Here is a 22,387-nt window from a genome sequence, read left to right on the forward strand (position 1 = left end):
AGCCATAAAAATGGAATGAAATTGGGTCATTTGTAGAGATGTGAATGGACCTGGAATCTGTAGTACAGGATGAAGTCATAAAGAGGAAAACAAATATCATCTATTAATGCACATATGTGGAAACTAGAAAAATGGTACTTATGAAACTATTTGCAGGGGAAAGAGAGGGACATGGACATAGAGAGTGGACATGTGGACATGGTGGGGGAAGAGAAGGGTGGGATGAATTGGGAGATGAGGATTGACATATATACAACTAACTCTTGCACTGATCTCCTTTTCACTGTCTCTCTAGTGTCACTAACTGCATCTCATCCTAACGTCTCTGCTTGTACGGCCCATAGCATTGCACCCTTACCCATCAAACATTCCTCATCCCTCCCAATTAATCCTAACCTTTAAAAATCCTTCTTTACACAATCCTTCTGATTAATTTCAGGAATTAGCCCTCCTCTTCCTTATTGCTTACTGACACATATCCTGAACCATAGATTGCAAGAATGAATTGTGTCTAATTGAGCATTCATCATACTCAAACATAACATGCTAGTAAAATCTGATTTTGCATGGATCTTACTTAGACCTTTTTGCTCACTTGAGTTGCTATAGCAATTCTTAAGAGAGACTAACAAAGTAGAAATTGGCATACTGATTTTACAAAGGGGAAGGGAGAATGATGACACTCCCACCTTCAGTTCACAAAATAATGGTAAAGCCAGGATATCTAACTCACACAGGTGCCTCAAGAAAAAGTGAAACTGTTAGTTGCTCAGTCATGTCTGACTCTTTGTGACCCCGTGAACCATAGCCTGTCATCCTTTGTCCATGGAATTCTCCAGGTAAGAATAGTGGAGTGGGTTGCCATTCCCCTCTCCACGGGATCTTCCTGACCCAGGGATCAAACCCATGTCTCCTGAATTGCAAATCTAAGTCAAATATATTTTTTTACTATACCCCTGCCATTCTCCCCTAATTATTTTGAGTGTACAATTTGTGTTTTCACCAAGAAGCAGAAGCCCCAATAGACATTACACCAGCCACAATACCAAGGGCATAATAAAAACACTGATTTGAATTCTTCTCAATCCTGTCTAGATATTAGGCATATTGGAAATAGCCAAGTTATTAATTTTTTATAACCAAAAATGTTTAAATCTACTAAATTCTCATTATCACTGAAAGTTCTAAAACTTGGACTTGTTTCTGAAAAGTGAGCAAGGATTTTTTTCCCCTTCCTCTCTCTTTTCTCTTCCTTCTTTTTGCTACAAAAAAATGCTAAGGACTATACATAACATAATATATGCATAACATCTTTCAAGGAGACACTCTGGAGTCTTAATATACTACACAGTGAGTCAAAGGTGAAAGTACATCATTGCAAAATAAGGTAAGGCCATCCTTGCAGACTTGGCCCCTGGGTACCATCCAGCCCCTCTGATATATTCACCAAAGAGCAGAGCAGGGAAGATTCACCTGGGAAAATGCCAGACACTGGAACACTCAGCTCTCAGAAGGAAGTCATGGCCAAGAACCAGATGGAACATGTCTGCAAGGATCTGGGGAAGACACCATGCAAAGCCAGACAAGCTTATCTCTTTGATATCAGTGATGCTTTATTACCTCGGTACCCACTGTAGCCAAGTCTGAGAATCCATAAAGATACCAACTATGGAAGCAGTGTTGCCTAACTTGGCTCTCTCCCCTTAGCATCTCCCCAGCCAGCACTGATTCCACGTGGCCATAAGACTGACTTTCCTAACATTACCAACTTGATAATGTCCTCCCCACCTCAGATCGTCCACTAAATTGTCTACACTGCTGTGGCCTACAGCAGTGATCTGTTTTTGACCGTGCATCCTTATTGATAGCAATTAGAGGGCATTGCCTCCTACATGAAAATAGTTATGTAATAAAATATATACATGTACTGTTATACTAATATATGATGTACACTGTGTTTAATCATTCAGTCATGTCTGACTCTTTTTGACCCCATGGACTGTGGCCTGTCAGACTCCTCTGTCCATGAGATTGTGCTGGCAAGATAACTGGAGTGGGTTGCCATTTTCTCCTTCAGGGAATCTTCCCAACCCAGGGGTCAAACCTGCATTGCAGGTGGACTCTCTGAACCACCAGGGAAGTCATGATGAACATTATGAAACACCAAAACAGAAATTTAAAGTATGAGATAAAAATAAAGTTCTAATTTTTTTTCCATATCCCAATGGATCCAATTTTTCACCTGCTCTTATGCCTGCATCCTACACAAATGTACATCGGCTTACAGGATACAACTCAAACTCTTTAGCATGCTTGCAATAACTTTTCACCATCCAACCACCAGCCGTATTTCCATTTTCATACAGATTTATACAGAGGAGATTTACTATGGGTATTGGCTCAATGCCTCAGCTAGGCAATGTAACATACATAATATGCTATGTCATGGAGGCTTAGAAGTCCCACAATTTGCCATTTATAAGCCAGAGAACCGAGAAAGCAGGTGGTATAATTCAGTCCAAGTCCAAAGACATGGACACCAGAAGACTGCTGTTATAATTCCTGGAATCTGAAGGCCTGAATCCAGGAGCTCTACTGTCTCAGGGCAGAAAAATGATGGATGTGCTAGCTCAACAGAGGAAAGAAGGAATTTATCTTCCTTTTGCTCTTTCGTTGCATCCAGGATCTCAGCGAATGAGATGACTCCTGCCCATATTGGTAGGAGAGTCAAATGTTACTTTCTTCCAGAAAGACTCCCATAGACACACTCAGAAACAATGTTTTATCAGTTATTTAGTCTTCTCTTAGCACAACCAAACTGACACTTAAAACCATTACAGTTAGATATACATTGTGTTGGGGGGGCGCGTGGGTGTGGGTGTGAGAGAAAGTATTGTTGTTGTTATTTAGTGACTAAGCAGTGTCTAACTCTTTGTGACCCTATGCTCTGTAGCCTGCCAGGCTCCTCTGTCCAAGGGACTTCCCAGACAAGAATACTGGAGTGGGTTGCCATGCCCTCCTCCAGGGGATCTTCCTGGCCCAGGGATCAAACCCAGGTCTCTTGAGTCTCTTGCTTTGGCAGGTGGGTTCTTTATCACTAGCACCACCTGGGAAGCCTGTGTGTGAGTATATCTCAACCTTAAATACATCAAGATCAAGTTCCAATCTAAGCACCGCCAAAGATGAAAATCTTTATTGCTACTATAATGACAAATACTTATATAATTGTAACATCATCAGTAAGTTACAGTACAAAGCTAAATCACTCTCGCTTGTGAGCTCAGTCAGGTCCGACTCTCTGCAACCCCGTGGACTGCAGCCCACCAGGCTCCTCTGTTCATGGAATTCTCCAGGCAAGAACACTGGAATGGGTTGCCATTTCCTCCCCTAGGGGATCTTCCTGAACCAGGCAAGGATCAAACCCATGCCTCTTGCTTCTCCTGCATTGGCATTCGGCTTCTTTAGCATTGTGCTATTACTATGATTATTGTTTTCATGATTCTAGCAGTCTTTGATATAGCAAGTATGTCATAAAACACATAGAAAGGTGTTTATTGTATGCTGAAGGCCCATAGTTGCCCATGGTTTGCCAATCATCTCTCTTCTTAAAAATTTCTGAGCTCACTGGAAAGGCCCATCTTGGAAATCTTGCCCTGACATTACTCTAGTGTTTGCAAAATATTGCCACATTCCACACTTTATTTAACCTGCACAAGTGACCAGTACTATTTAGGACATATTTAAAAGTCTTATTTGGACCATGAGAAAGTCAGACACAAAAGAATTGGGTAATTCTCCAAGATTACCCAGTTGGTAAGTGGTAGAACTGGGATCATTCAAGATCACCTTATTCTTAGTTCATATTCTTTCACTCTATCACAGCCCTGGGAGTTGTCAAGAAAAAAATAAAATGGGGTCAGGGAAAATGCTAAATAGCAGGGATATTTGAAGATAGCTGACTACCAAGGCAAACTCCCAGGCACAGACAACCCACTCAGTTCTGTCAAGAGCTCTTTCTTTACCACACACAGAAGATTTTTTTTTTTTTTTTTTTTTTTTTTTTTTTTTTTTTTTTGCTATGCTACATGAAATTTAACATTTTGGGGATTTTCTTAATCAACAAGCATCCTCTTTTAAGAATGCATTTACCTCTCGGAACATTATACAGATATTAGTCATTTACAAATGTGTGTAAGCTTGTTCCATGAATGACTTTTCTCCGAGTGTAAATCTCAGAACTGCAGCACGTGAGAAGCTATGAATTTTGTTCCGAAGGAAGAGGAGATGGGTGACATTGGGACATGACGTATACAGCAGGTGGAGCAACTGCAGGTGAGGTGATACAGAGGAAGCTAGGGAAGTCTGGAGATAATGCAAAAAGAAAGCAGAAGCGAGATGGTTAAATCCTATCTAGTTTCCAAGTGAGCAAATTTTCACACAAGCAAAAAGCCAGATGCCCATTCAGGGAGATTCAGGAAATAAAAAGAGGCATAAAGTTAACAGGGGAGTTTTTTTTTTTTGTTTGTTTGCTTTTATCAGTTTGTAACTGTGGCAACTCTGGAAAACTATTAATCAAAACAGATTCTTTTTCTTCCCAGGAAGACAGCTGGACAACATTTACCAGCCTCTCCTGCAGCTAGGTACGGCCAGTGACGAAGTTTGAGACAAGTAGAATGTGACCAGGACTGACCATAAAAACCTCCCAGTCATCACCTTCCATTTCCTTTCCCCTATCATGGCAACCTTGGAAGCCATACTGCATGTAGCTGAGCCAAAGAGGGAAGGAGCCTGGGCTCTTGAATCAGTTTTAAGAAAAACCACCTGCTCCTTGTTAGGAGCATCTATTTCAAAGCCTATATGAATGGAAACAAAAGTTTCTATTTTGCTGAATCCCGGAAGATGTTTCTTTCTATAAACAGCTGACAAAAACAAATTTTGTTAAATGATTCTCTTCATATCAAAATTAAGGGAGAGCTGCAAGGGCTTCCAAGATGGCACTAGTTGGAAAGAGCCTGCCTTCCAATGCAGGAGACATAAGAGACAGGGGTTCAATCACTGGGTCAGGAAGATTCCCTGGAGGAGGGCATGGCAATCCACTCCAGTATTCTTGCCTGGAGAATTCCATGGACAGAGGAGCCTGGTGAACCTTAGTCTGCAAGCTCACTAATAAGAATTAAACATGACTGAAATGACTTAGCATGCATGCACGATTTCTTTTGCCATATGGTAAAGAAGGTCAATCTGTAACAAACAGTGGCAGTTCAGTTACCATGGAATGAAGGGAGCATTATATGGATGGGGTATTTGCAAAATTAGAGCAGACTCGGGCCCCAAAATCAGATTCTGTACTCTAAACAGTAGCCCTTGACTGACACTAACAAGAGAAACCTGACAAGAAACAGCATCAAACATAGAAAAGCGTGAACCTGTAGGAGACATTCATTCATTCATTCAGCTAACAGCTTGGTATATTTATTACACCTGGAGCACTTTCGTAGTGCTGGGGATACAGTGAATAAGATAAAATCCTGCCTCTCTACAACTTTTGTTCTAAAGGGAAAAGTCAGTTCATAAACCTTTAAACAGGGAAACACAAGAAAACAAAACAATTATAGATAACAAGTGTAAAAGGAATTATTAAACAAATCAAATGAAAATGGTATAGAGTAGCTGAGGGTAGTAACAGAGCTAATTCAGGGAGGGTGGTTAGGAGAGACCATTCTAAAGAGTGACACTTGAGCTACAACTTAAATGATCCATCCAAAGGGGCTTTGCAAAGATCTAGGTGAAGGACAACCCAGGGTGAAGAAAGAACTATTACAGAAGCCTACTGGAGCATATGAGTCAAAGCAGGGTGGGGAAGAGAGAACACAGGACAGAGTGCTGAGAGTCCAACACAGGGAGGCAGGCAGCATCCAGTTCCCACGGGGCCTTATGCAGGACCAAGCCTGGGCTTTATTCTAAGCTGCACGGAAACTCAGATGATTTTAAAGGGCAGACGGGCATCATATGACTTGTATTTTTAAGAGTGCACTCTGACTGATGCCTGAAGAATGGATTATGGGTAGGGCAAGAGTAGACACCATTGCAATCACCAACCATGAGATAAAGGAAACTCAGACTAGAGTCGAAGCAAGACATGGGTGAATGTGTGATTTATTTTGTAAGTAAAACTACCAAGACTTCCCAATGCAGTTGGTTTGGGAGTGAGGGCAACATAGAACTGACAATGACTTCTCCATCTACTGATCTCAGCAACAGAGTGGGTGGAAGTACCATTAACTGAGATTGGGAGAAAAGTACATGGTCTTCTGTTCTCAGGACCCTGGAACTCAGGGGAGACAATAGATCAGACACTTGATGAGAGTTACCATGGCCTCTATGTGCTAGCCTAGTAACTTAACACTTAGAACATTTTTATCATGAAAAAGATAACTAAAAATTTCAACTATCTTATAAATGTTCTTTTAAAACATGGTTATATTGAAAACAAAAAATAAAAACAAGTGCTACTTTAACCTCCAGTCCTGACCATTGCCCCAGCTGGTTTGACTAGGTCACCTTCCTCAGTAATAAGCTTAAAAATGAAACTATTGGTTCAACACAAGTGCAATAACCATGGCTTGGATTTGGGTTTTTTGTTCTTTTAATTAAAAATAAAAGGTTATGGGGATGGGAGTGGTGGGTGTTGTTAAGAAGAGGCAAGAGTTTAAGTAGGTGGGAGAGCAGGAGTAGATACTTTTGTAAAGTGGCTTTGCAAATAAAGAAGCAGAGGCAAAGAGAAGCCAGGCCCAGGAAGAAAGCGCAACTCTGTCTGCTGCTGGGATGAAAGTGACACATGGGTCATCAGAAGCAGTGCAACGGCCAGAGACCTCTGGGTCTTGGCAAGGCTGGCAGGATGGAGTTGGGTGGGGGCTGTTGACATACCTGGATACCAGAGGATCTCTCCATTAGTCATACAGGCTAAATATGAAGGGAAAAGGGGATCCCTGAGGTATTCTTATCTCAAGCATTCTGAACCCCCAGAAATAAATGCAAGTAGGAACTTAGAGTTAAGGTTTTACAAACATGAATAATCCCTAAGAGGATTTTGATCCCTGTGTGGTCCACATCAAGACTTTAGGAGACGGAAGCCCAGATCTGAGCATAAACTGGGCTTCATGGATCGCAAGTTTCATGCATTTTAGAAAATTTCAAAATAAGAGTTACCTGATTAGTCCTTGGAGAATTAGCAGTATAACTCAAGGATGCTCACCATTTCCACACATTCTCTTCATCAGGGACTTGCAGGGGCTTGTTTCTATGGCAGTGTACTCACACTGGCCTCTGCATCCAAAAAAATCTACCCTGGAGTTCTTCTGTATTTTCTTTCTGCTTGAACTTTGACCTTCCTGCCACTGTCCCAGCCTCTTAACACTATGGGGTCAGACCCTTTGTCATCACCTTCAGCCATGCAAAAGACATTATAAATCACCTTGCTAAGCAGTTGCTGTAGTTTTTTTTACATGAAATTATTAAATTGAAACCAATAAAATCATTTTCTTCCATGACATACTACCCTTCAACTCAGCTCCTCTTGTGTTTGTACAAGGAAGGACTTCATCATTATTACTATGCTGGGTACCTCACTGCTAACAATATGCTCCTGGCAGACTGATATAATTTGGTCCCTTCGTTTAAGGACACTCTCCCCTACTACCTTCCAATACTCCAAAAAGAGGTAGACATGAGAAGACCACATTCTCAAAGTCTTGGCCTCTACGAGCACACACTCTTCCAAGAAAGATCCTCATAAACATTGATATAGGTTAATGACAATAACTGTCGTAATTCACTAAATCATCATTAAAAACCAGACAATTTACTGAGTTTTTGACCTGCATTGTCGCATTATCATCTTAATTGGGAAATCCAATTTCCCACATTGGAATTGGCTATAAAAAAGCAGTAATCTACTGTTTGCAGTCTGTAAATATCTGTTACCTGGTAGCAGAGTCAGGTATTAATGATCTACACAGTCTGTACTTTTTCTAGTAACTCTCAACACTTACTCTGTAGAAAACTACTTTCAGTCATGAGCACTGAGTTGGAGGTATCCTTCTGAAACCACAAGATTTGGGTCAACTCACCCAGGCAGGTATACCAGTAGGCTTAGGCTAAGTTACACAAACATAACAGATAATTACACCCTCCAAAATATCAGTGACTCACAGATATTTCTCACTAAGGCCACATGCCCATCACCTATCCATTGTCACTAGTTTCATGTCATCTTTGTGCTGGGACCACAGCTAAAGGAGAAATGCCACTCCAGAACATTGCCAGTTGATGAGAAAGAGGTGGAACCCTGTAACAGCTCTTCGAGCTTTTACTCTGAAATGGTACAGATCTCACATACATTCAGATTTCATTAGATCAAGGACATAGCAAATATTCTGAACAAGACCACACTGGAACAGGGTGGGGAATAGGGAGGTAAGGTGCAGCATAAGTCAAGCATATGAGTTGTGAGTTGAATATTCACTTCACTTCACTTCTCTGAGTCTTTGTGTCCATGCTTACAAAATGGAGTTCATCTGGTGAACACTACCATTTTCCTCAAAGATTTACTGGAAAGCTCAAAGAGTACAAAATACATAAAAGGAGTTCAAAAAATTCAGAGCACTCTGTAAGTAGGAGGTATTATTCAATACTAATTGTAGTACTTTCTATGCCTGGCAGATTTTATGATGTATATGTACCACATCGCTCTTTATTCTTCAACCTAACCTTTTACTACTTTTTTACTAGGAAAAGTGTGAGTCTCTGTGTAGGCTTCAAATTCAAGAAGATCAGGAATAGACCCCAACTATTGTACTTTGCTCAAGATACTACCTCTAACTGGAGCTAATGGAGCTAATGTGTCAGAAACTATTTAAGACCAACCCATTGTCATCACAAAGATTAAAAAAAAAAAAAGTCACAGTAGACCAGATTTCATAAAACACAAAAATCCGACTACAGCAATTTTCAAAATGGGGAATGTTCCTGTTGGAGCCAGACGAGGCAAAATGAAACAACCTCCTGTGAATTGTATCATAGCTGACAAAGGTTCTTATTACCTTCTATTGATTGGCCAGGAGTTCTGATATCTTCTCTATGGCAGTTTCTAAGGCAATCTCTGCAGAGCAGGAAGAGCCCTTAATACACTATCTCTCTTCTGTTATCCAAGGAAGTTAAGAAAATTGAAAGTCTTTTGTGCTTCTTTTTCCACTGAAAGCCTGAATAGGCTCTTCAAGACAGTCTGGACAATGAGTGCAATATTTTGTTTTAATTTGCAAGCCAGTCTTGTTCATCATGGTTTGTACAATATGGGTCATCTTCACTCCATTTACTCCTTTTACTCCGAGTAAAAAATAACTTGCCTGAAGCAGTTCATACGTATCTACTCCTCTCTCTCTAGGCTACAGTGAGACAATGAACTCAGCCTCTGAGAGTCTCTGGTACCCAGATGGCTGTGTGGTGAGCATCCCAGAGGATAACTCTGAGGACAGAAGCTGAGTAAATGGCCATACTGCATATTACCATACCAAAGTGTGGTATCCATGGCTTTATATCCACCCAAAGCCACACACATACCCTCCTCCTATAGCTACAACCATATTTAATTCAGGCAAAGATCATTTAGTCTCAGGGAAAGTAAACCCTTATTCCAAATCCAGCGGTGGAACACAATTAGCGCAAGCCATTGTGCTTTGAGACAATCATCTCATTGGTGTAGGGGTGGATAGCAGGTAACCCAGGTCTAAAAAATAAGACAGCAGAAATCTTCTGCATGGGGAGAGAGAGCCAAAGGAGGCTATAAAGGACATTCTAGAACTTTCCTTAAACATTTAAAGACAGAACCTTACACAGAGAAGGTTTTTAACCCCTCTCTTCCTTGAGATACTGGTAGGAGGACATCATGCCTGGGGCTATGGCAACTATCATGCAGTCACAGGAAAACAAGCCCAAAGCCCAGGTGGGCTGAAGATGGCAGAATGGAAAGAGAGAAGGGTGTTTGCTCTAAATATTGATATTCACCCTACTTGGTTCTCAGTGCCTCCCATCCAGTGCCCAAGATCTGACCCCTGTTTTTTTCCCCTGAGTTCTATTCTTAGACAGTAAACAGGCTCTAATGTTTAGTCAGTTTTTTCTTAGGTGTTATCCTTGAACTTGTGGAATGTTCCCATGATTACAGAGAACTGATTGAAGCCCAAGAATATCATCATGTCCCAAGGTGGTCCCACAATATACACTGGCCCGATGCCCTGAACCCACAATGAACTGAGAAACATGTTAGAAAACAGGGATTGAGACCTAAAATTGCTCAACAGAACCAATAAAATAAGGCCTCACACACAAAGTGAGTGAGTGATAGGCGCTCAGTGCGTCCGACTCTGCAACCCCATGGACTGGAGCCCACCAGACTCCTCTGTCTATGGAATTCTCCAGACAAGAATACTGGAATGGGTTGCCATTTCCTTCTCCACCACACACAAAGGGTAGGCATAACATGGCACCTCATAAAACTGAGTCTATGTAACAAAAATGAGGACAGAATCGGAGTCCCAAACAGCATTCATGCCGCTATTTCCTCCCAGGTTCTGCCAGGTCTCAACAGCTAAGGGGAGTCAGGAATGGTGGGCACACTGCTTCCAAAAGACAACCAAAATGTCTGCCAATGACAGAATCAGGATTCAAATTATTCTGAGGTTCCTTCTATCATTTTTATAAATGTTGAGTTTTGGGGCTCCAAAATCACTGCAGATGGTGATTGCTGCCATGAAATTAAAAGACGCCTACTTCCTTGGAAGGAAAGTTATGACCAACCTAAATAGCATACTAAAAGGCAGAGACATTACTTTGCCAACAAAGGTCCATCTAGTCAAGGTTATGGTTTTTCCACTAGTCATGTATAGATGTGAGAGTTGGACTATAAAGAAAGCTGAGCACCAAAGAATTTGAACTGTGGTGTTGGAGAAGACTCTTGAGAGTCCCTTGGACTGCAAGGAGATCCACCCAGTCCATCCTAAAGGAGATCAGTCCTGGGTGTTCACTGGAAGAACTGATGTTGAAGCTGAAACTCCCAATACTTTGGCCACCTCATGCGAAGAGCTGACTCATTGGAAAAGACCCTGGTGCTGGGAGGGATTGGGGGCAGGAGGAGAAGGGGACGACAGATAAGATGGCTGGATGGCATCACTGACTCAATGGACATGAGTTTGAGTAAACTCTGAGAGTTGGTGATGGACAGGGAGGCCTGGCATGCTGCAGTTCATGGGGTCGTAAAGAGTCGGACACGACTGAGAGCCTGAACTGAACTGAACTGATCCCACATATAGCTAAAGGCAAAAAGCTAAATTTTTCAGACCATTACCTAGCTTGTGGGATTTTTTCATGAAGAATGGAGAGAATAATGTTCATTTTTTTTTAAGTTACATTAATTTTCTGACAAAAACACAGAATAGTGTAAGGTGCAATACAAAACAGGACAAGGTACAATATAAAAATAAATGTTAACATTAAACATTGAAATTAATAATCTTCTTTCTCAAAATTGATGTCTTGATAACATGATATTAAGGCAAGATGAAAAGTTGCATAGCTAAAGGGCAACTTCATTCTCCCAAGTGACATGTCTCCCAAATCAAGTTTAGTAAGCAAAAAAAAAAGAACTGTAGAAAAAAGTGGAGGAGGAACTATTAGACTTATACTGTATTGCCAATGAGAACCAAAACAGTAATGAAGAAAATCTTCCATAAGAAATGGAAAACAGAGGATACCTAACAGGTTCTGAACACTAACAGTAATTAGATACATTTCCTTAACAACTGACAAGGTCTTTAGTCAGCCAACTGTTAAGCAGATGTCAATAACATAAAACAGCAGAATGGAAAGAAATTTACCATTATTGTCATCAATTGTCTTCACCTTGACAATACCTGATCTACTTGCGAACCAAAGCAATAAAGGACAGTGACCAAGACATTGCAGCATTTATTCCAGTTGTGACATCCACATTCCTGATTAACAGATCCCCAAGGTTCAATATGTTGTTAGTAAAGATGACAAGAGTACTTGGGTCCAACTAGGACAGAGAAACAGCCTAGCATCAATTTGCCTATAACAATTTCTCTAAACCAACAGGAGGGAGCAAGTGGGCACTGGAGAAATGAAAGATCTTAGATTTTAGGGCATTTTACCTGTAAGTGGAGAAGGCAATGGCAACCCACTCCAGTACTCTTGCCTGGAAAATCCCATGGATGGAGGAGCCTGGTAGGCTACAGTCCATGGGGTCACAAAGAGTTGGACACGACTGAGCGACTTCACTTCACTTTCACATGTAAGTCCAGGGTCAGAAATAATTCCTGACCCTCTGGTATGTTAAAGGAGCAGGAGTATGCAATACCTGCCACCAGTACTGAGCATGGAAAGCGGGGTTCACATAAGACAGAGGAGTTGTTCAGCTTTGCAAAGGAGAAAAGGGGGTCACTGACGCTTGAGGCCACCAACCTACTATAATGACACCAATTCATGTGCAAAAGTTACGAGTCCATCTGTCACTGGGTCTTTTACAAGAGTTTGGGGATTATTAATAGCAACACATAACCTTGGCAGAGGAAGATGATGGCAATTGGGTAGAAGTTAGCATCAAAGCATCCATTCAAAAAGGGGATCCACTGCATAACATTTAACTGAAATTGAAGATGATGATCTTCCCAAATAAGACAACATAAGATGAGGTATTTAGAGTTTTCCTGGTGATTATTAAATATAGTGACAGTAGAACATGGGATCTGATATGGCTCTACTGCTTTTGTTACTTTGCTGGGTTTCACAACTTCAAAAGTCTTGCTATTACATGCTACTAAGCAGTCTGGCAGGAGGCAGTTGACAATTTCTTCTAGGATCCCACAGGACCAGAACCAAGGGAAGGCTTTCAATCTTCAGCCATATCTACCAGGAATACATTCCTCACAAGTTGATTGTATTAAATAGCTCACTTACCTTCACAGTAGGCAGAGTCTCCCTGGACAGAAATGTAACCATTCTTGCACTCACAAGTAGCTTTGGTATTCCAGTTTTTGCACTCTGAGTTTTCACCACATTTAGGTCCTTCAGCACAAAAGTTATGACCTAGAAGAAACAAATAAAATTTTACATCAGGAAAGAGGAGAATAAAAGGCTTCCAAATAATAAAGCATGAGACTGTTGTTATATGTCAGCATATGTGAGAATATGCCTTGGCAATATGCAAAGATAAATTTGCATATCCATAAAGAGGAATAAAAATCTTTGGACCGTCCCATACCTGAGAATTTTCTCTCCTAATACACAAACTTGCTGAAGTTATTCCTTTTTGAAAGCTTTTATCCATGTTGATCCTGAATTTTCTTTCCACTACCTTCTTACGTGACTAGCCTTCTAAATGGTTTTATTACAAAATTTATGATACATAGGAAACATATAAAATGAATATATATGAATATATCTGATAAAATTAATACAAAAAGTATTGTCAGTGCCTATTTATTAAACATCCCCAAAGAATCTCCCTCTCAGCCATCAGAGACAACTACCCTAACAATTGTGTTAATCACTCCCTTACATATTTGTGTATGCTTTACCATACATAGGTATGTATTTCTAAATAATAGATTATTTAGTTTTTGCCATTTTGAACTTCACCTGTGAAATCATACTGCACCATATTCTCTATGATGTATGTTTTTTTTTTTTCCTGTTCATTCGTATTAATGCCTGCGGCTATCATTCGTCAGTAGTATATAATATTTCATAGTATAAATATTCCACAATTTATCTATTATACTAAGTATTGACATTTGAGTTATTTGCAGGTTTTGAATTACTAGCACAGCTGCAAGAAACGTTCTTGATCATGTTTCCTGAGGCACACTTTTTTAACCACGTGTTTTACATTTCTTTGCCCAACAGTCTTTCTTGAATCTAAGGCAGTCCCTCAGGAATAGTTACTTTTCCTCAATATATTCTTCATAAATTCCTTTAGTGAAGATAAATTTGATAGTAACTATGCTCAATTTTAATTTATCTAAATATGTCCTTTGACAACCCTCCTACTTGAAAAACAGCTTTACTAGGTACAGAGCTATTTTGCCTCAACATTTTGAAGACATCCCATTGTTTCTGGCTTCTGTTATAACTTTTGAGAAGTCAGTTGTTAGCCTAACCGTCGTTTCATAGTATGTGACAAACCTTTTCTCTGTGATTTTTAAGATCTATTTTATTTGGTTGGTTAGTTGATGAGCTTTGTCTTGGTCCATATTCATTAACTTTAAGGTTTTTAGGTGTGAATTTATTTTTTCTTCCTGGGATTCCTTGGGATTCTTAAACATAAAGATTAGTTAAATCTTTTATCAGTTTGGAAAATTCTCAGGTATTTTCTCTTCAAACATTCTCTCTTCACCATTGCCTCTAATCGCTCTTTCTAGAATTATAAGAGATTACTATTCTCCCTTCTTTCTTAAGCTCTCCTCCATGTTACTTCTACTTGCCTTAATATTCCCATCTCTTTTTTCTATGCAGAATTCTGTTTAACTTCTGGATGTATACTTCAGTCTCTTAATTCTCTCAAGTAGCGTCATATTGTCTCAGTCATCTACATCATTTTTATTTTACTTGCATTTTTTTATTTTCTAGAATTCAATTTCTTTTTAAATCTCCTTGGTCAAATTTGCAGTCTCTCATTCTTTCCTCTTTTAATTTCTCCCTTTTAAAAACACATTAGACATATTTTACACATACAACTCCAACATCTTCAGTCTTCTGATTTTAGTTTGTTTCACTGAGTATCCTGCATGGGTACTGTTTTCTTATGTTTTGAGTGATTCTTTTATGATTCTTTGTGAGCTCATATTTTTTAGGATTTAATCTGCAGGAATTATTTGAGGTTTGGGCTTGAAAACTGTACTTCTTCAGAGAGGATCTGGGTTTGCTTTTGTCAGGTGCCCGAGGGAACTATCAACCTACAATCACTTTAAACTACATTTTGCCTTGGGTCATATGGCTTGAGCCACACAGGTAGAATAAATTTAGATTCTAAGCTTTCAGGAATGCAGACTTTCCTCTGCCATACTCCCTATCTAGAGTCAAGATTGACAAGCAAGTCTCCTCTTACAGAGTAGATTTTTCCTAGTCACCCACCAAGGATTTACCCTTCAAGATTCTTTATTTATGCAAGCCTCAGGCTTTTCCTCCTGTCTACTTAAACAGTAGTCCATTAGAAGCCAGATTCCACCACCAGGGATTAAAAATTGACCTCTGGGCAAATGCCAACTCCAGTGTGCTTACTTATCTCAATGGAATCAACCTTTATCAACATTTCTGGTCTCTCGACTTTTTTTTTTTTTCCCATCCTACTTCTATTACCAATTCTACCAATCTCCCAACCCTCAAAAAATTTTCTATATTATGCATTTTTATGTTATACTCACCACGGGAATTGTGAAGTTCATATATAACAAGGTATATAAAAAGTGCTTTATCATTTTTAACTCATACATTTTAGCAAATAATAACCACGCTGCTATATCACATACTGTAGTCTCATAGAAAATAAGTGATCTTGGAGAAGAGATCTAATTCATAATTCAGGGTCTACACTAATAAACACAATAAGTCACTTTGCCTATCTAGGTACATATACCAAGAAAGGACATCAGTGATTTTCACACTATTCCTTAGAGTCTTGGGCATAGCTGAGTTGTTGGTCAGAGCGCAAGTCCCCCTGCCCTGATTCAAATAGAACAGCTTTGCTTTTATACTGTTGAAACAGTGATTATGTGAACAACAGTTTCTGGTTTAAAAAAAATATAGAAAGCACTGAACCATATAAACTTCAAGTTTAATTCCTTTTGGTGATAACATTCTAGAATGTTCTTCCTTTGAGACAGAATTTTAAACCAACATTTAGACCAAACAGTATAAAAGATAATAACTCTTATTAAATAATAATATTCATGCACCTATGTCTGGCTTTACACTAGATGTTTTAAATGGGGCTAATAATATACCGTATTAATTTGTGTCAAACAAGTTAAATGGGCTAATTCATAAAGCACTTAGAGCAAATCTTGATACACACTAGGAGGTGACTAAATGTTAGCCACTGTGATAAGAATGATAATGATTATGATAACAGTACTGCTGACAATGATGGTTAAAGTTCAAAAATGATGATAACACTGTTACCCTCAGTTTCAAGATAAGAAAGGAGAAGCTCAAACTCATTAATATCTAGCTAATAAGTGGACATGCCAAGATTCTAAATTATGTCTGGTGAACTCCAAGGCCCATATAATTTGTTTTTTTCTATATCCTCTCACATAGCAAAAATATATTTTTTTAATTTTATTTTATTAGTTGGAGGCTAATTATTTCACATATCAATGTATGACAAAACCCACTGAAATGCTGTGAAGTGAAAATATTTTTTTTTTTAATTGAAAGATGTAAACACTACTTGTGATGTTAGAAAGTGGATCCAAAGGTTGAGGGGAGCATAATATCACATCCAGCCTCAGTATCTGACCTGTTAACCGGTGACTGCCTCAGTCAAAATCAGAGTAAAAACTTAAGTTGTTGGAAATGTGAAACCTCTGTCGGCCAAGAACACTTCTACAAGGACTTAAAAGGCTTATAATACCATTAAAGTACTTGATGTTTCTGTTATCAAAAGGACAATTTTTAGGTTTCATAGCTTTCTTTGCCAGAGGAAGTGCCTGGACTTCCCTCCCCGCATCACAATTGATCAATAATTAAGTTGTCACATTTTCTTTTATTATAAAGTTTGACTCAATGTCATATGAACATCCTTTGTTGCATGGCTTTTTTTTCCCTAGGATATGCAACTGTCCTTCACTTTCCACAAACATTGGATAGCCTGGAACAAAGCCCCTCAAACACGGTTGACTTTCCAATGCACATCTCTCTAGCAGACATGTGCCGTGTCAATTCACAATGCAGAGAGTTGGGTCAAATGTATTTCAAAGACAATGAAGGGCCCATGAGACAGATTAAGGGTATGGACAAATCCACTTTGTCTGGGCCTCACCATTGTATCCAAAACATATTTTCTTCTTCTTCTTTTTTAATTAATGCAAAATTTTAAATTCTTTAATTAATTCATTCAAGCAGTATTTATTCAGTACCTGCTTGCCTTTCTGCATGAGTGAATAATCATCTACTCAATATTTACAGGGATGCAGCACTATGCAAGATCCTGGGAGCAATGTCAAGGTGTTTGAGACATTCCATGACCGCAAGAGAATTAGAAACTCTAAGGTGAGGTAAGCCAAACACAGGAGTAGTTAAGTAAGATGTGAGCAGTACAAATTATCATAGTGTTCCAGAGAAGAAGAAATCCCTTCTAGCTGATGCAAAACTTGACCTTAGACTCATCACAGGTAGAAACTTGTGCAAGACAAATGATCTGCAAAACACAGAACCCAATGCGAGGAATGGGACTCCAACCCTTGAGGAAGAAGGGTAAGTTTGAAGAACTTCAAATAATTTGGCACAGTTGTAAAAAGAATGATTAACATTTATCAAGCACAAAATATATGCTAGGTGCTCAGTAAAGTGTTTCAGATGCATTATTCCACTTAATTCTATTAACAATCCTATGAAACTGGAATTATTACCCTATTTCACAGATGTGGCACTAACTCAGAAAAGTTAGTGCATGAGTGAAAGTACACAGAGCCGTGATCCAGGCATGACTGATGCCAGGCTTCTTAATCAAAAAGCAACAGTTTTATAAGCAGTCTACACTCCAAAGGATAAAAAAGATATCCTTTCTTTTTGCATGCCTAGATTCAAGCAGATTACATTTTAGATTTCTTTTTCATACACACACACACACACACACACATATACAAGCATGTACACATGGCTGGGCAATTTAACATATTCTTTTAACATACTAACTCAAATCACTCCAACTTCTTTAAGTCAAGGTCTATGTCTGACTCATTTCTTTCGGCTAAAAGCTTCCCACACAAGGATAGCTGTCTGTGGAGAAGGATGGCTTATAGATGGATGGGAAAATCAACAGGTAGAAATACGGGTGGTTAAATTAGTGAATGAATAAAGATATGGATGAATCTACAGTGGCATTTTAATGCCCCCTCTTGAGCAACTAGAAGGCCAATGGGACTTGTTTTCTAGTCACCATTTTTCTTTAAACATTTTTACTGAAGTACAATTTACATACCATAAAATTCACCTATTGTAAAGGCAAACTGATGATTTCTAGTAAACTCGCACAGCTGTACAGTAAATCACCACAATCCAGTCTTAAAACACTTTCATCACCCCAGCTGGTCATCTTCATTCTTCAAAACCACCCCAAGATAGCTGGCTGCCAAGTCATAAATCCTCAATCAACTTTCCACATTTCAAAATCTTTCTAAAGGTTTAGTCTTTCTTATCTGATGTCTGAAAAGCAGGACACAAGTTACAGATCCTTCCCTTCAGGATATCTGTCTTCAGTTGCCACCTACAGTCTTTCTCTAGTCCTCTTACTAACTCTTGGTACAATATTTTCTTCAGCAGCTGGCTATCAATACAGATTGATACATGAGATTCTTCAATGTTACCTTCTTTCTTTAATCAATATCTTTTCCCCCCAGAATTAGAAGCTGTGACCAGACTGTAGAATACACACACATATGCATACACACATACTCAATATTCATGTTCTTTTACTTGAATATTTTAATAAATGAATCTGGAGTCTCTGGGGGCTTCCCTCATAGCTCAGTTGGTAAAGAATTTGCCTGCAGTGCAGAAGACCTGGGTTCGATTCCTGGGTCAGGAAGACCCCCTGGAGAAGGGAATGGTAACCCACTCCAGTATTCTTGCCTGGAAAATCCCATGGACAGAGGAGCCTGGCAGGATGTAGTCCATGGGGTCGCAAGAATCAGACACAACTTAATGACTAAACCACCACCAGAGTCTCTGTAATTATCATCCTATAATGAGAAGCACACAAAGCAACATCATCTAAATAGCAGTGGTCCAAAGACAGAGAATACTTTTGTTATAAAAGTTGCTGTTTGTTGACTTTTTCCAATTTGCCAGGCACAACAACTCTAAAGATTATTATTATTCTTACTTTGTAGATTAGGAAAATGTGGTTGAGATTATTTTATGCAAGGTAACACAGCCAGAAAGTGGCAGAGTTATGATTTAACTCAAGTTCTTGTTAAGACCACTAAGAAAATTATTATTCTATGATTTAAAAACCTCAGAGCATAGATAACTACTAATGACTATTCTCTGATGATGTTTGTAGATCTCTATGCACAATAAAATTTTCAAAGAGGCCCATTTAGGACCCAACCCCAGGTTCTGCCAATCTGTTCTTAAGAAAAATTGAAACAAGGTCAAAGCTTGTGCCCAGTCTCTTCTGGTCTCTGGTTAAGAACATTCACCCTGCTCTAGAAGCAATAATAAAGGCTCACACAGCCCTCTACAAACGTAGCAAGTAACACTGTCTTGTATACCCCACTTTACATATTTTACATCATTATAGCCACGGCCCACTTGACATTCAATTTGGATGACCTCAGAGTTGTCTCATGGCTCACCCAGCTGAAACTGCACTCTTGATCTTAAATCTGATATCCATGCTCTCCAAGTTCTCCCTATCAATCTACAGCACTTTTATCCACTTAAACCAGCTTTTTTTTTTTTAAGGAGTCATCTTTGTCCTCTCTTTTTACATACTGCCCCTTCCCAAGTTCTATTCATTTCATTTGATAAATATCTCTGGAATCTCTTTTTCCTCCACTCCACAGCAGTAAGAAAAAAACCCTACTCCAAACTATTATTTCCCAAAAAGAAAGCACCTCATTTGCCTTCCTGTTCCCCATTTTGCTTGTCTCTAATCCATTTTCCCCACAAACAAATCCTTTTAAAACATAGATTGGATCATGTCACTCATCCCCTTAAAAGTCTTCTCCCGGGGGACTTTCCATTTTCTCAAGAAAAATGCAAAATTCTTAACTCTGATTTGAAATGACAAACAAGACTCTCCTCTCCCTCTCTCATTCCTCCCCAAGTGTATCAGCCTTTATTTGAATCCCTCTAGTACTCCAATCTCTTCCCTGATTCAGAGTCTTTGCAAGCTTGTCCCACCAACTCAGAACCTATGACACATCCCTGCCAGAATAATTTCTACTCAGCTGTCAAGTCCCAGCTTAAATATAATCTATTCAGAGAAGGCTTTCTTGTCCCTCAAGACTAAAGAAAATCCTATTACTCTCTCCCGATACTACTCTCTTCTTGTTCATAGCAGGTAGCACAGTACTAATTACATGTTCATTTCTGTGCTTATTTGTTGAATGTCTGTTTCCACATTAGAAGCTCAGTTCTTCAAGGGAAAGGACTCTACAAGTTTGTTTCTCTTGTGCCTAAGGCAATATCCATTACATGATAAACACTCAAGAAATATTTGTAGAGTTGATGACTAAACCCTCTGTCTTCCAAAAGTAAAATTAAAAGAGTGCTTTAAAATGAATAAACCAAGACTCAAAGATGTTAATTGCCTTCTTTGTGGCCTTGCAGCTGGTAGGAAATGCCTAAAAGATATATATAGACTCAAATATGATTCTAATGCCCAGTCTCTCTCCACCACTCTACATGATGTCCCGGCCATGACTTTACTCATTAAGGGACATTCAAGGAATTCTGACCTGACCCGAAGAAACCACTACTCTATCACTCAGCATTTTATAGTCCATGACATGCCTTGAAACTTTCCAAAGGAATAAACCATGTTTCTTTCTCCAGGATACAGCCCACTATTACTTTGTGGCTTGGGGACTTAAAGTCAAGAGAGAAATAACACCATACAACAGAACACCATTCTTGGATGAGATACCAAAATGAGTAATATCCATTTGGAGCTTATTTACACTTGAGTGGTGGAAATGAGCAGATGCTCAGAGGAAGACATACAATCTGCTGAAATGGAATTCCAGGTTTTACTCCAACCACTTCCTTAATTTTAGTTCCTGGCAGAGATACCATTCATTTGTTTAACAAATATTAAGCCCCATGACGTTTGTCCAGCCATGGTCCTAGAAAATTGGGATAAAACAAAAATGCCATAAACAGCATAAACACTCCCTCATTCATTTAACACTCGGGATGGCTATTTTTGAGTATTGGGTTACAGGAGATGTGATGGAGAGGCATAAGGTGCTTCCAAAATGTTATCACAGAGAGGCCCTAACACAAGGTATCAAAAGGAGATTTGAGGGATGAGTGAGGTTGGCTGGACAAGGCACAGGATTTCCAAACAGAGGGAGCAGCATGTGTCCACAACATGCTCAAAGAAACTGAAGAAGAAACATAAATGTTGAGGTCATATTTTCTCCTTTCATTGGGAGCTGTCTACAATTTGGACTCCCACTCATGACCCTGAATCTAGAGTTCTATTACCAGTGAAAGACCAATAACACTTATTAAAAAAAAAAAAAAAAAAAAAAAAAAAACTCTTTGGTTTCTTTAAATCATTGGCTTAACTACATATAAAATCCTTGCCCATCATAATGAAGCCCCCACACTGCCATTCTCCAGATCCCACTCTGTAACCTTTCTAATCACAGCAAACCATCCACTCTTTCTGCCAACAATGGATAAGCATCTATATGATTTACTACTGTGATTTCTTCCACAGCAAGGAATAAATAGGTCACTACTCAAGAGCAGGATTTAGTTTCTCTAATATAAAGTCTGATTCCACATAGAGCATCACTGCTTGCTCTCAATCACCTGCCCCTAATGTATCTCCCAGAAGGCAAGCAGGTTACCTTTGAAATGATGGACGATCTGAAAATACACCCCAGATTTCCCCACCCTAACTCAAATCCTAGAAAGCCAATACCCCTCATGTCACTGCTGCCTGCCCAACCTTGAAAGTCACAAAGAGCAAAGGCACACTGAGGACAATATACTCCAATGTACCTAGTTGGTATGGAGACAGCTCCACCCATGGACTGGCCCTAGAGGAGGACTAAGGCCCAAAGGTTCTTTATGAGAACCATTTGCCCTGGTGTACTTCACAACCAACATACACACCACAGAAGGCTGGGCCCTGCAGGGGTGAGGACATTCCTTCAGCTTCTCCGAAGAGAGGGTTGTGACATCATGGCAGGGGTTGTGACATCATGGCAGAGGTTGTGACCTGCTAGAGACAGAGCTCTCTGGATTCTCATAGGTTCTTGGAAAGCACATGGTTTTTCGACAGTAGTCACACTTAAGGGTCTTCCAGTCCAAGGCAGCTTGGCCTTAATTTCAAGTCTTCTCTCTGGGGTAA

The 22,387-nt window shown here is 39.5% G+C and overlaps 1 protein-coding gene across 2 annotated transcripts in view; it reads right to left on the reverse strand.

The window, feature by feature from the left end:
• The window catches only part of NELL1 (neural EGFL like 1), a 994,502-nt gene that overhangs the window by 690,457 nt on the left and 281,658 nt on the right, over positions 1-22,387 (reverse strand). For both annotated transcript variants that reach the window (XM_065936472.1, XM_065936471.1), the window contains exon 12: positions 13,030-13,158. In XM_065936472.1, coding sequence (XP_065792544.1) covers positions 13,030-13,158 — 129 coding nt within the window. The remainder of the gene's footprint in view (positions 1-13,029; positions 13,159-22,387) is intronic.

Source organism: Muntiacus reevesi, chromosome 5 (genome assembly GCF_963930625.1).
Source record: "Muntiacus reevesi chromosome 5, mMunRee1.1, whole genome shotgun sequence".
Taxonomy (NCBI): Eukaryota; Metazoa; Chordata; class Mammalia; order Artiodactyla; family Cervidae; genus Muntiacus; species Muntiacus reevesi.